Genomic DNA, 15730 nt, shown 5'->3' with positions numbered 1-15730 from the left:
TTTCTACCTTAACATTATTTAAATATTTAGTGAAGTGGCTGCCTAGTTTTGTCATAATGTAGATCATCAACAACGACACAGGAGAGCACACACTATCTGCCATAAGGACATAATGCCAGTAATTGCATAAAAATGCTAATGCTACAAACACACTTTTGATAACAAATTACCAAATTATCTTGGAATCTGATGGTAGACAGGTTTCTCCATGTCTCCCTTCCTCCCACTCTGGGAAGCCACTAAATGGCTTTAATGTAATTATGGCTCAGCTCTGTACAACCATTGTGTAAGCACAGCCCCAAGGCTGCCTGGGCTCCAGCAGAGCTCAGTCAGATGTGCCAAGTAAGCACAAGTGACCTTAGCAGGCAGCTACACCTCACAGTCAAACTGAACTGCTGTCTCAGGCAAGCCAGCAAAGCACAGATGTAAAAATCTACAGCTCTTCTGTCACACACAGTTCACATTTGCTCTCATCTGATTTCTGACGTGGCTGAGCCCCTGCACAAATTGCTGCCATGTGAAAGAAACTGTATTACTAGGTCCCTTTTTCCTAAGCCCTTCATAGTTCTTCCGTTTGTACAGGGCAGAAAAAATATTGTAAGGGCTACAAATTGAGTACAAGAGGAATTTGACATTGTTTTTCGTTTGCAACAGAACACACACCTCTGATCCCTGAGCACCAGGATTTTTTTTAGGCCTTTATAAAATGCTCTGTGCAAGAGAACATAATTTATTGATATCACTGAAGATGCAACTATTGTAGTCTTCCCCAGTACTCAAGTCCTTTTTGTCAGAAAACAAAATAATGACCTAGATTGCCAAAGTAGCATTTAAAGTCCTTCCTTGATCTCCCTGCTGCCCCTCTAATTTGAATGTAAATATACGATTATGAAGGACATGCTGCAAGTCTGCAGATGTAGTAGCTTTTAAATGTTTTTAATTAGCTACATGACTTAATCTTTATTACAGGAGCACCACATATTTTGGTTGGACCTTCTAATACCTCTTTATTAAAATCATTGTTGGGGGGAATGTTAAAAGATCTATTTTTGACAAGCTTTGGAGAAAACCATTTTTATTTATGGAAAAAAATAAAGCAACAATAAAAAATGTTTTACAATTCTTTGATCAGTTTCACAGTGCAGTGTTTTTTTAATTGGGAAAAGTAAAACAATAAGTTTCCAATATTGCTTTTAACTAAAAGAAAGCATTTTAAAGTGCTTTTTTGAGCAGTTTGCCCTATTAAAGCATTAAAATTTTTCTCTGGCTGTTTCTGTATATTGTCTCTAATTTACAAGTTGACTCATGTGTGTGCAGACACACAGGAATACAATGGGCTCACGAACTGAACATATGTAGAGGAAACTATGGGAAGGTGAGCAGAAAGGACTATTTATCTCTCCCAGCTATTTCCATTCTCTGAGTCAGCTGTCTTGCCTCACCCCAAGCAAGCTGAGCTTCTTGCTGAGGGCATCTGAGGTATTACTTGGAAAAGAGGTGACTGTAGAACATCAGGAGCAGATGGGCTGCAGAGATTGTATGCAACCTGTGAAGACACCAGGTTGAACCTGATATTTAGGAAAACAGGACAGTTTTAGGATAGGTAAGAAACTGAGAGGCAGAAGGAAATTATTTTAGACCTGTGGAATGGAGAATGGTCTGAGGAAAACCAGACGATACAGAAGATGCTGCCTTTGCCCTCCTGGCACACTTGTAGTATCACAGTGGGCACATCTGGAGTTTTCTCACTGGCCTTTTTTACCTCTTGGTTCACTTTCCCTTAGAGCTCAAGGAACTGCAGCAGCCAGGGCCCAGTTATACTAACCACTCACTTCAGTATTAGATATTCTAGTATTTATACTCTGTAACCCCTTCACATCAAACAATCCTGTGATTTCTAAATCACACCCCCAGGAGTCGAGATTTTTCCGGAAAACCTGTTTTTATCCCATAATCTCTGATTTCAGCTATGGGACTAAATACAATCTCATGTTTAGCTCCCTTCCCCAGCCAAAAAATTTTACTGCTAGGTCTTCAGTGTCAGTATTACACTGCAAGATTACCTTAAAAATATTATTCACATACCATATGAAAATATAAGGTGCTTTTAACTTATTTTACCCCTTGATTTTAATATTATCATAATTCTAACTTTGGTTTACCTGTATTAAAGAAAGATATTTCAGTGAACTGCAAAAAAATTACTGTACTTTTATGAAAATTCCTCAGTAGAATTTTTTATCAAAGATTGAGTTGTGAAGATTTAAAAAGTATATATATATTTTAAAAGTATATATGCATTAAAAAATCCAAAACCCAACCAATCCAAAAAACCTCAAAGCAAACAAGCAATCAAATAAAACCCCAATATATTCCAGAGCATCTTCCTTTCCTTGTAAGGAAGAGGATTTTTTTTCCATATTTCAGAATTTGTACAGATTACAGAGATCCTACCACCTCAAAAACTACAAAATAAATTAAGGCGTTTCAGATTGATTTTAATAGTCAAAAAACCAAATACCTTCCTTGTTCCTTGCTCAACACAGGACTAAATTATGTAATCAAAAATGAGCAAGGTGATATATATTATACAAATCAAACTATTCTTCTATACCTGCAAGTCTAAATAAAATCTGTAGGTTTGAAAGAAAACTATTCAACAATATTAACTGCTACCAAATACAGTAGATTAAGAACTGAGGTTTTATGCTCACAACCAGAGAATTCTGGTTTTCTCCTTGCTACAAGTGGCCATGGTGAAAGTCTACCTTTTGCAAAACAAGTTTCACACCACAGGAAAGTGCCACACACTGAGGCTACAGAAGTCAGACTACAATCTCTTGCAAAGCACCAAGAGCATCCTGGCCTGTATCAGGAATGGTGTGGCCAGCAGGAGCAGGGAGGTCATCCTTCCCCTGCGCTCGGCACTGATGATGCCACACCCTGAGTGCTGTGTCCAGTTCTGGCCCCTCAGTTTGGGAAGGATGTTGAGATGCTTGAGCACGTCCAGAGGAGGCAACGAGGCTGGGGAGGGGCTTGGAACACAAACCCTGTGAGGAATGACTGAGGGAGCTGGGGGTGTTTAACCTGGAGAAAAGGAGACTCAGAGGTGACCTTATCACTCTCTACAACTTCCTGAAAGGTGGTTGTGGTCAGGTGGGGGTTGGTCTCTATCTCCAAGCAGCAACTGACAGAAGCAGAGGACACAGTCTCAAACTGTGTCAAGGGAAATATAGGTTGGATATTAGGAAAAAGTTTTTCACATTAAGAGTCATAAAGTACTGGAATTGTCTACCTGGGGAGGTGGTGGAGTCACCAGCCCTGGATGTGTTTAAAAAAAGACTGAATGTGGCACTCAGTGCCATGGTTTAGTAGAGGTGTGAGGGCATGGGCTGGACTCAATGATCTTGGAAGGTCTCTTCCAACCTATTGATTCTGTGACTTCTGTGACTGTCAACAGCTGGTAGCAGGTGCCAGCCAGTGGGGTGGCAGGAGGGGATTCCTTCAGGGAAACACTGCATGAACCACACATATCACTACATATATGTTTTTTAACCTGTACCAATGATCCCACTGTATATTTGGTTTACATGTCTTAAAAAACCAAGAGCTGAAGCATCTACATAGATCTACACTTACCACATGTCAAGGCAGGTGGAATATTCTGTTGATCCCAGAAGGACATCTGGAGGCCTGTACCATAGGGTTACCACTTCATTGGAATATGTATGACTAGGAACTGATTTAGCTCTTGCAAGACCTGTGGGGTAAACACAAATAAATTAATGTCAGCAAAGCAAAGAAATTGTTTGCTGTACAGTTACAATCTAAAAGGATATATGAGCACCTATCACATAATGTGACAGGCATGTTGCAAAAGTGTTTTTATTCCATAACTGGAGTACTTTACTTAATGGTAGCATCTATCATTAAACAGCATCTATCTCTGGCTAAACAGAGCTGTGAATATTATGAAGGGATAATAAAATATGCTTTTCATAATGACAACCACAAGCCCAGGAGAGATGCAAAGATATACAGTGGTATACCTAAATAAAAGACAAATAAACAAATATTTTAATTGCCATTAACTGCTCATCCTGAGGCACAAATAGTCTTCCATTTCGGTGTTATTTAGAAAAAGAAACTCCCAGACAAATGATGCCACAGATGAGATTTAGCTTCTTAGGGAAGCCTAGGAAACCTTCAACAGCTTGCACTGCAAAGACCAGCCTGCTTATTCAAGTTTATGTTTGAAAGCTGTAGACACACTTACACATTACAATTCAAATAAATATTAATATTGCAGCAATACAGCAGAAAATGGTGTGTGAAAAAATCTTCTCTCTCAAGAATTGCATATTGGCAGTGCTCCAATTTCAGAAATCATTTCAATAAAATCTGTGGCCTACCAAAGATATATTTACAATAATTGTGTTTTAAGCCTGTCAGTCATTTAAAATAATTCATGCTACTACACAATCTATGTAAAAGAGCAATCATCATATGCTAAACAGAGAAGTTTACAAGTATGTTTCTCCTATAGAGGACTCTCTCCTCCAGAAATGGAAAAAGATCTTCCGGGCTAAAGTGACTCTTCCTATCACGGGCCTGAAAATGCTTTTTCTAAATTAGCTGATCCTAGCTACCGCCTTGAGAACATCCACTTCCTTGCTGGGAACACTGGACATTGCATGTCCAGTAATGGAAATCAGGAGAATGCAGTACTGGGTGCTTCCTGAACTACTGGTTTTCCTTTCAGAAAATAAATGGAATTACTATAACAGAAGGTCATGTGTTACACCTTACAGAAACAAAGAAGCGAAGTCATACACTCAGAAAGAAATAAGCAACATGAGAATTCCTGAAAGAGTGCAAAAGAGAATCCTTTGCCCCTTTCTTCTTGATACGCTAGAAAAGCTATTTATGAATATTTACTATAAGTGAATATATCTCCATAGCAATGATGGCCAATCTTGCCAGCAGATTGCATTATCAGCTGATTATAGCAATTAGACCAGTGTAGGGGAATAATCTGAATTGTATGCAATGATCTATTCTTTTAAAAATTACATTTGAAACATGAATACCTATTTTTTAAATTTGCAGACCTCCATTTCTTTAAGGTTTGTGCACCTGTCCATCAGCTTGATGAACGATTTGGCTTACAAAGACAATCCAGGGCTGGCCAGGTACAGCCCCAAAGAGGAGAGGTTACATCATGTGTTCCACAGTGTCTCTGCCTCCAGATTAAGGTTTTTGCTTCTAGGAAATCAGCAACCACCAACAGCTCTAACTGGTGAGCAGTTCCTATTCCTAGCACACAGAACCATTAGCTGAGTTTCTGTGCATCAATATTCCATGTGACTAAACTGAAACAGTATTCCCTGCTACTGGATATGGACCAGGATATCCACCATATTTGTGGATATGGACCAACTACTACTAAGCAATATAAAAATTATGAGAGGATTTGAGAAGTCTGGATGGTGAATGATTCCATCCTTTTTGCCTTTCTGAGCCCTCCCCATCGGTTTTGTCTGAGAAAGACTAAATTTGTTTGCAAATTTTAATCTTCTACCAAGTTTTCCTAGGAGAAGAGGCATAACCAAGGCAGAGGAAAGGCCTCTTGAAGAAGCCACATCATGTATTTCAGGGAAAACTGTCAAAAAACTTTAGAGCTTGTAGGATGACAAACTCAAATTTTCACGACACAAAGCCATTGATCCACACATTCCAGAAACCTTCCATGTAGAGATAAATGAGTATTCAACTGTCCATATCAGAAATCATGTTGCAAATAATAATATCATAACCATGGTTGCCAGCTGGCTTCTGCCACTTTACTGATAAGGATGCATCTCTGCAGGTCTTATAGTCAGCCAAAGCACACCTTTATTCCCCTCCTGCGACTGCGTGGAAGCAGTCCCCCCCACCTGCTGGGAATGCTGTCCATGCTGTTTCCTCAGTATACTGCTTCTAGATTTCCTTCACCTCTAATCCATTCCAGATTAATGAAAATCCATTTTATTTTCAAAGAATGGTCCTTCTGGGCTAGTCCCAGCCTGCTGGAAAACTGAATGTTTTTCTTTAATCCATTCTTCATTCACAAACACTACGAAAGTTTCATTTGAGGTTGGCCACTGCACCTGGTTTCTCAGTTATAAGAGGATCATTAACAGAAGTGAGAAACATTTAAACAAAATCTTAATTTGTAAAAGCAAGCTGAGGCCCCACATGGGAATCAGACAGCACCACCATGTTAAGAGGTGTTCTAGTTTGAATTAAACCATAAGAAAAGGCTTATCAGTACAGGCTACATGTTTTAAGTTGTGGCCAATTGGTTTCCTAGTTGGCCACATACACTGTTTTGGAAAGTAAAAGGGAAAATGGAAAGCAGGAGTGAAAACCAAGCAAAATACTTACAAAAGCTAAAATTTGGAAGGGGAAAATTTGACACAGTCCCACTGTTCAGTCGGTCACTCACTCCCCTTGTGCAGGACTGACAGAACCTGAATCAGGCTAATGCCTCAGAGAAGCTGCTTTCTCACAAGGAGGGAGCAACCTCTGCTTTTTCTGAATAATTCTCTGCTCTGCATAAAGAATACATTTAGCAATAATGAACACTTTCACTCAAAATTAATGCAAATGTATCTCATTACACATGAGATATGAAAAAAATACTCTAATCTTTCAGATATATTTACAGTGTAAAAAGAATGCTATCAAAATGTATATTTGAAACACCAAGATACTGCATTTCTTGTTTGGATGGTCCAGATACAAATAGATGACAGTTACCAGGGTTTTTCCAGATATCCTTCTGCAAGAAAACTTGCTACATATTTTATACCTCTTTGCATATCCAAATATGCTTACTCATGCAAAATTTATTTAAGCACATCCTTCAACTGAAAGAAAACTGAAGGGTAGGATTAATTAGCACAGCATGTTCGATCACTTTCTTTTAGGGTTCCCTGTCTGTTTCCATGGTTACACTACAGGAAGAATGACAATCTCATTTTTAAAAAAACAGAGCTTATAGGGAATCATCAAAACTTCAAATCTTAATGGCCCATGCACATAAAAGCCAAAGGTAAGTGGCGGATCATGAGGTGAGCACACAATATTTACATATTGCAGCCTGAGCACTCTTTGAGCCTGGGAAGGCGGAGGAAGGATTTCCTGACAAGCAGTGAACTCCCCTCTGATTCCTGTGTCTTACAAAAAATAAAAGGGCAACATATGTCCTGCTGTTGCAGCCCTATTTTGAGAGAAGGAATCCAAGCATAAATCCCAGTTTTGAAAATTAAGGTTGTGTCAGAGCCACTGGGGAACTTGTATGTAATTATGGGAAGGGCAGACAATGTTTAATGTTCTCCAGGCACTGACTTCTTATGACCATTATTTACCCAAAATGAAAGAAGAAACTGTTTTGATGCATTACATACTGCAAGGCTTGCAGAACATCATCTAGCTGCTCTGTGGTACAAACCACAACTTAATTTTAACTCATTCATTAAACAACAGCTCACAAAAACCTGGGAAACCTCGCATTTAAAATACAGAGTGAATGATCTATGCCTATGTATGTTTATGCCTTTAACAAAGAAAATCCCCTGCTGCCTCCTACTCTGAACTTAAAAAAAAAAACTTTTTCTTTTTTTAAGAAGAAATTTTCTTGCTTGGTAAACACAATTGTCTCCGCTTCACCTGGCTGTATCTTAGACTCAGAGGATGTATCTGATTTTACCTAGGATCAGTTATTGACATAACATATTGCACTGATTTATCACTGTAATTTTTAAATTGTATTTGGTTTGTACAAGAGACTGCAGCTACATCCAGACTTGACACATCTTTGGCTACATGAGCACAAATATTAATATTTGATACCTTTCTAGCTGCAGGATAGCTTCCTAGTCAACTTCATATGACAATTGGGAAGCCTTTGTTCACAGCAAATATGATTCTGCAAATGAGAAAACCAGTCATGTCTGCAAAAACAAAGGCTTAGCAGCCATGTGCATGGTTTCCCTTTCTATTGTACTTTAAAAGTTTTGAGCAGTTTATTTTTTGATTTAGATATATTTAAAAAGGCTCTAGCAAGCATACTAAAAAATAAAGTGTTTTTCTTGTTGCTTTTCCTTGATTCAGCTTATTTATGTCCTTTTTTTAGCTTCCTGTTTTGTTTATTTAACAATTACTTATTTGAGGTAAATGGCTTATTGAACTGTAGCTATGAGTCAGTAATAGTATTAAAATTTTGCTAATGTATTCTGTTGTAGATCATGAACTGTCAACTTAACCTATTTACTCAGCTGCTCGTTTTCCAACAGAAGCACATTTATTCAGTGAATACTTGAGTGACAACAAAAAATAAAAAAGTAAAATGAGTGGAGACACTGGCACTGCTTCAATGAAGTGGTCAGTGGTCAAAAGCCAGTTCCTGGCAATCAAAAGTGTCCTGCAGTCTTTAGGTCCCTCTGCTGCTTGCTGAATGCATCTGTCTCCAACTTCATGAAGCTTTACCAGAGCATCTGAGTTAAATTCCTCTCAAGTAAGATAAATTACCTACAGCATCCTATGTCCTGGTCCTAATATAGCCATTAGCTTATGATAGTGCTGTTCATTTATAAGAGTTACTCACAATCAAAGAAAGACTAATTAGGATCTCAATTTAGTATTCCCAAAATGCACTTGGAGCAATGACTAGTCTTCCAAACTGGAGTGCAGGAGTCAGTTTTCAAGAGACAGAGAGAAGTAATTAAGACAAAAGGCATGTGTGCCTCTCAGCCTGTCTGGTTTTTCCAGCTGTTATCAGCTGTTGTAATAAAAGATTATTTTCCCGTATAAGTCTTATCTCATGTATGTCTTCAGACAATCACTTACAGTAACACAGATGATAATTATTCTAGTCTGTGAATAGGACTCAACTGTCAGCTGACAAATACAGGTTACAGAATGGTGAGAGACAAAAATACTTTCCTGCTACCAGAAAGAATGGCTCCAGCACTCGTGAAAAGTGCTTGCACCTTTCCAACAAATCCAGCATCATCTTTTTCATTATAACCTCTCTCTTCTTCCCCCTGTGCCTCCCAAACAATCATAGGGAATAGAAAAAAGGGATACAAGAAATAGCGCAGATCTTGGTTGTATATTATAAGATCCCTTTGGTTAATTTGTTTGAAAGCTATCACAGCTGTAAAGCTTTTTATTTCTTTGCTTGAAAATACTTATAAATAATTTCCAATATATTTTGAAAAAAGGCACACTGATTTTGAACATGTACCATTACTGGAAAATTTATTCCTTGTCTATAAGCAGAAAAAAACACACTAAAAATTGGGTACGGTGCAAAAAGTGGTACAGAAATACAAAAGAAATATACACTTCACTTTTGACACCAGGAAAATAGATCTACCCCCATGGCATCCTGGGTCAGCATGAATATGTTCAAGTGCTGCTACAGTCTGGAGGTAGAAAATAACAGTGTGGACAGGAAAAAAAAAAAGGAAACAAACTGCATCAATATTATAAACATTCACATAGATGTAAAAGCTAGCAGGACTCAAGGACAGCAAGCAAATTCACATCAAAGGTAACTTTTGCATTACAGAAAAGATCTGGATTCCTTATGGACAGGGTATACATGCTCACAATAGCCTCAACAGGCGATTGATTTGAATCTTGCCTTCCAGATTCTGGATTTTTACTTAACAATTTGTTGTTTCATAAAAAGTCAACAAGAAGATGATGCCTTCTACTCCTATAAATGCCCTAGTAAGAACATGCCACTGTTTTAATAAGGCTGTAAGTAAAAATGTCAGAATTACTCATTTCACAGTGAAGTTATTAGGTTTGAAGCAAAGAGTTAACAATTGCTGAACAGATGGTTTTAAATTGGAAAGATCTGCAGAGTGCAGGGAGGAAGTTCTAGAAAGGACAAACATACGGAAAATAATTCTGCACTGAAAATGAGAGCTAATACATCTCAGGATATTTTAATATTCCTTGAGAAAAGAGAGAAAATGGGGAAGCAGCTATGAATGAATGAGTCTAATCAATACCGGACAATTATTTGTGTAATAGTAATAATTTACATATGGGATTTTAAGACATGACTAATGAACTTGCCAGAGACAAGAAAGGTAACAGACCACTTTCACACAGTTTTGAGGTAAAAATATTTCATCACCATTAGTATATTCCACAAACAAATCAAAGGAACCCAGAAAAGACAATAATAAAAAAAAAAAATATATTCAGGAGAACACTCTTGTATGGAGACAAATTGAGAGCTATGAGTGTCCTATTTGGTGAAGTATAACAGTCCATCAAGCACCAAACACAGAAGCTAACAAGCTACTGCAGGCTATTGTGTTTGAAGCTAAGAATTTACTGCAATTTCTACATTTACAACTAAAAGCAGGAGAGCAAGGGTCATTTCTGGATAAATCCATCTGGCATTCAAGTAAAAATGAACAGGCCCTTTTCAACTGGTACCTGGATAACTTATTGTTTGATAGGTTTTTGACGCGTGGCATGAGGCGGGTTAAATACAACACAGCAGTAAAGAAATAAATATGCTTGCTCTCCAAGACTTATCTTGTTGTTGTCAAGGCAGGACGGGAATGAAGAAGACTCTGATTCAGAAGGCTGTGAGAGTGAAACTCTGTTTATTCAAAATGCACCGCTCTTTTATACATAGCTCTGCAAGGACCAAATCCATTGGTTCTGAAGTGAAAACAACCCACCACCATTGGTGCAGAGTGCTTGATGCACAGTGATAGAACTTAACTATAAACAATGTGAAAAACAAGAGAAGAGTATATGTAAATAAAGAATTATTTACATTCTTTCCCAGCACTTTCCCAGGCCTCTGTGTGGCTAGAAACTCTGAGTTTCTTCCTTTGACTGAATCTGAGTCCCACATATCTTTTTTAGAAAATCATCATGTAGACAAACTGCCTTCCCCTGTACCCAGGTGCAAAGAGAACTGAACACATACCAGATGCAACTCAGTTGTATACAGGGCATCAGTATCATTCAAGTCCTTCTAGTTCCCTGTTGTATTAAACCTGACAGCTGAAGATCCGTTTAATAAGCACAGTTTGGTGCTACTGCAGTGATTCACAGTAATCCACACAGAAACACAGAAGTTAGGTTTCACTGACAGTTTCATTTGCGAACATCTAATCCCAGTGTTTACCCTCAGGTAATTTTGTTTGTTAACGGACCATACAACACTGGCAGTGACAAGGTGATGCCACGTACTGCTCTCTCCACCTACTGAAGGGGTTCACAACTCACTGAAGTGAACCCTGCAGCTGGACAAAAGGCAACAATAGTAGCATGGCTACTGGGATGGCATCGATGGAGTGATTTATTCCAGGGGGATCAGTTTTGCTGATCCATCATGTCCTGTCTAGCTGTAAAATACCTGGACAATTTTGATGAAGAGCACATCTGAAGTCACGGTCAACTATTAAAAGCCTAAACAAGTAGCTGCAAATTTACTTGAACTTGTCTAGGATAAGTAGTTTAACAAGAACAGGGTCACATGGAAAAGCGGGTATTTGAACATTAACATCTATAGACAAACAATATTTTTGAAAAGCAGCTCTAACAAGTATTTTGTTTATAAATCAAACAACACTGCCATTTGACATTACCCTGCAGGAGTAGAATCTCTGAATTTGAAAAACTGTCACCTCATGGGTGCTGAAATCACCTACTCTTACAATACAAGGTCTGACTTATGTATAAACGACACAATTCCACTGTTAGTGTCCACCAGATCTTTGTCCCTGTACTGCAGAGCCAGTGCAAGTGGGTTTGATGTGCCCCCTTTTCCAGCCAAGGTGTCACCTGAGCACACATCCCTATGCTGCAGAATGCAGCCGCATTTGGTCCCTCACCCACCCTCAGCTCACAAACCACGTCTGCCCTGCCTGGCACAAACTGCTCCCTGGAGCTCATGGAGCTTAATCCTGGCTGCTTCCAGTACCCAAGCCAGACTATTTATAGATAAGAAAAATATTTGGTTGACTTTTGGCACTGATACAATGTGATATCTCACAACTTACATATTCCCTTAGTAGGTAAAACACTGTCTTGGAGTTCTACCAAAGAACTCCAGTACGTTTTGCACGTGTTATCACATCAGTACATACATTCACATAGTAGGTAACACCCACAGCATCTAAATCCACATCTGACTGCACAGGCTTAAGTCAGAGTAAAATGATCTGAAAACAGACATTGGTGCAAAACTAAAAAAAATGAAAAAAAGAATCTTAATTATATATAAGCTGTTTTAAATACAAAAACAAAGTAACTTGAAGATTTCACTAATTTTCAAAATTTCTTCCGCTTTGCTTTCAAGAGTGAAGCCATTAAGAAAATCTGTATAAGCACTATTGTTTCTGTAAAGCAATATTATAAAGCAACATCTAACAACAGAAATCTCTTGAGTGTCAGATTCACCTGTTCAATTGAATTGTTCCTCAAAACTCATTTAATGTATATGTCATCTTAAATTATTGGAATCACAAATCTTATAAAAAACTTTTATGAGAGAGACATTCCAATATGCTTAGGTCTAAATTATTATTTGACTTTGCATCAGTAATAAGGCATCCATATTCCAGGAGAGTCATCTATTCAGTTCGTAATGCAATTTTGTTAAAGAAAAAGAAGAAATGAAAGCAGACAATTTCATTTGTAAAAAAGTTACATTAGAAAGGCATTAAGGCTATTCCTTAACAGTACAGTTCTGGAAATATGTAGTTAAAACCCAACTGCTCCTAATGCAGCATTTTTCTCTAAAGTGATAGTGAACACTAAAATACCACTGCCAGGATGGTAAAGCTGGAACTATATAACCCAAACTTGTCCTTTATGTACAGATGTAACCTACCAAGTCAGTAGAACTGCAAAACTCTGTATTGTAACTAATAAAACAAGTGAAAATTTGTTTGTACTGAAACCTAGCCATTCTTTCATCTATTCAACCTGGGGACAATGAATGTAGCGCTCAATAAAAATTACTTACAGATTGTGAGCAAAGGATCCCTATTAGTACTTTGACCACCAACAAACTACTATTGTCATACTGTTATTGAAGCATTCCATGCGTTATTGAGACCATTTACTCTATCAAGTTTGCACATGTGAACCAATTGTTAGTACTCAAAAGTATGTCTCATTTATTATACAGCCTACAGCCTGCGTAACTAAGCTGGTGGTAATCCTGAGCACAATAATACAGAATGGGCGATTGCCAAAATTTCAAGAAGCTTACATTAGGCATTTGTGTTTATAAAGTACATTTCAGCGATCTGCTGCCTTTTTTCTTATCCCTCCCCTGCCTATTTTATTTGTTTAATTTAGTTTTTTCGTAATGTCTACAGACGGGTCAGAGCTAAACCAAATTTCCAGCCGGCTGGAAGAATCCAGAAATAACTTAAAAACATTGCAATGACATATGCTTAAAAGCAAATATAGCCACAAAACCAAGTAAATTCGATGCCCAAGTGACTTAAAAATTGCTGCAATAAAAGGATATTAATATATTCATGGCTGTGGGTGGGAATAAAAGAGATTACATCTGAAAGTCTCCTGCTACCTTATTTCCAATGGCTACACAAAAAACAATTTGCTGTAGAATTTGACATATTATGAGCCAGAAAATCCAAAGACGGTACAATCAACCTTGGAGAAGAGCTTAAGACCTTTAACCAGGTGAAGCTCTAACCTGCCATTCTCCCTACCATGTAAACCAAATGTTACTCAGCACCATTTTCTCCCCATGCAAAGCCATTGTTATTGTTCCCATATCACCCAGACATAAAGCTGCTCATTCCTGATTCTCCCACTTGTAAGTTTTTTAACTTTAGGTCTTTGTCTTTCAAATCATAAGACCAAAAGGTCAAGCAAAGTATGGCTATTTGTAATATACATAAGAGTAACTACTTGGACCTACAATTTATTTGTATAGGTTTTGGACATAGAAGATGCTGGAGAAGTGTTAAGTACTGCTAAGACAAGCACTGCCTGATCACTTCTGGCTATCATCAAGGCTAACTGATGGAGGGAAAACTCTCATCTTAATGCAGGTAGCCCTGCAAGCATGATTTTAATTTATATCAGGACAAATTATGCATCTATGAATATATTAATACAACCAGCACTGTGTCTTTCAGAAGGAATGAAAAAATTCATGCATAAATTATTAAGAATTACCTAGATAAAAACTGACTGTGTTGCAAAAAAGTAAGGTTTTAAACTGTCTGGGACAAAACAAATGATGTTATAAATTACAGAGCCATGGTTTCTTTAAAATGCAATCTCAATTATGGACTTATTTCAGACCGTGTTAAAGGCACATTTCTCTTAATGAAGTGCCAGTTCTGTTCATGTTAATCTTTTTCTTTGCACATCATTATTTTTGTTCTGACTGATGATAAATTTTTTCTTCTTTAATCCACACCTTTCCCAGTTAACCTTTTATATCTACACAGCTGATTATTTCCTGTGTAAAATAAATCTGCATAACTATTAACACACTAATGACATTAAAATAATTTTAAAACTTGGCACAATTTTTTCACTGTATGATACAGTATGTTCTCTTAAATAAGGAAACATAAAACAAAATCATAATCAAACCAAGAAAGAAAAGACAGAGAGTACTGTGGGAGCTACCTAGAGGCCTATATTCAAAGGGAAAATGTTCTCATATAAAACAGACAGAACACCATCACATGAGTGAATAAGGCTTTTATCAAATGAAACAATATTTGTTTTAAATACATCTACAGATTCATATGGATGGATGGATGGATGGATGGATGGATGTCTTTTGTACAGACAGCAGATCACAGTTCTCCATGTCTTTTGTGACACTCTGACATAACAGTCTAGTTCACACTTAAGAGAGCAATACAAGGCAATAAAAAAAAATCATAATTATCAAAATAACATAGCACTGAGCTAGCAGCAGTACAGAAGACATTCAAATCCCATGTCCTTCTTAAGCACAAAATACTGAAACAGATTTTTCATCACAGTTGTTTTAATGGTGTCATAACCAACTTCCTTTATTACCCTTAATGGATAATTAAGATGCTTTCCTCCTATTTAAAGGCTTGATATAATTCTCACTTGTAACAATAGAGAATTGCATTGAACCCTAAGTAATCTGAGATGCATTTAACAGGGGACCCATTAAATGAGTCACACCAATCTCCAGGTCCTTCATGCTTTTTAAAAAACACAACATTTTTCTTTTCAGTCAATAAGCTTACATAGGGCTTCTCAGTGGGAAGAGCTTAAGTTACAGCATCTGCTTTAGTAAAAACTGAAAAGCCTCCAATTTCAATATTTTTAATTTCAATTGTTAAAAAGCAATCAGTGAAGACTGGCATAGACAAAAATTTAATAAGTGTCTCTACTCTGCATTAACAATTGGCAGAGAGAAGTTAAAGTCTTAAAGTCTTACAGTTTCTTGAATACAGGTGAACCTCCCTACAGATTTTGCAATTGTAAACTCATGTCAAAGGTATTCTTTCTTCACAGATTATGAAACCAAATTTCTGCCCATAAAAGTTTCCTATTGTATTTACTCTCACATGGTAATTTTTTTTAATAGATTTAACTATACAATTATTGTATAGTTAAATTGAGTTAAATTGTTGTATTATACAACTATACCTTTATTGAGGTA

At 37.3% G+C, this 15730-nt stretch overlaps 1 protein-coding gene across 8 annotated transcripts in view; it reads right to left on the bottom strand.

Moving 5' to 3' along the window:
- The window catches only part of CDK14 (cyclin dependent kinase 14), a 314718-nt gene that overhangs the window by 129310 nt on the left and 169678 nt on the right, over positions 1–15730 (bottom strand). For all 8 annotated transcript variants that reach the window (XM_085573088.1, XM_085573092.1, XM_085573090.1 and 5 more), the window contains one exon: positions 3640–3760. In XM_085573088.1, coding sequence (XP_085429214.1) covers positions 3640–3760 — 121 coding nt within the window. The remainder of the gene's footprint in view (positions 1–3639; positions 3761–15730) is intronic.

Source organism: Lonchura striata, chromosome 2 (assembly GCF_050655825.1).
Source record: "Lonchura striata isolate lonStrDom1 chromosome 2, ASM5065582v1, whole genome shotgun sequence".
Taxonomy (NCBI): Eukaryota; Metazoa; Chordata; class Aves; order Passeriformes; family Estrildidae; genus Lonchura; species Lonchura striata.
The sequence above is the reverse complement of the archived record's forward strand: the minus strand, read 5'-3'. Positions and strand labels throughout refer to the sequence as shown.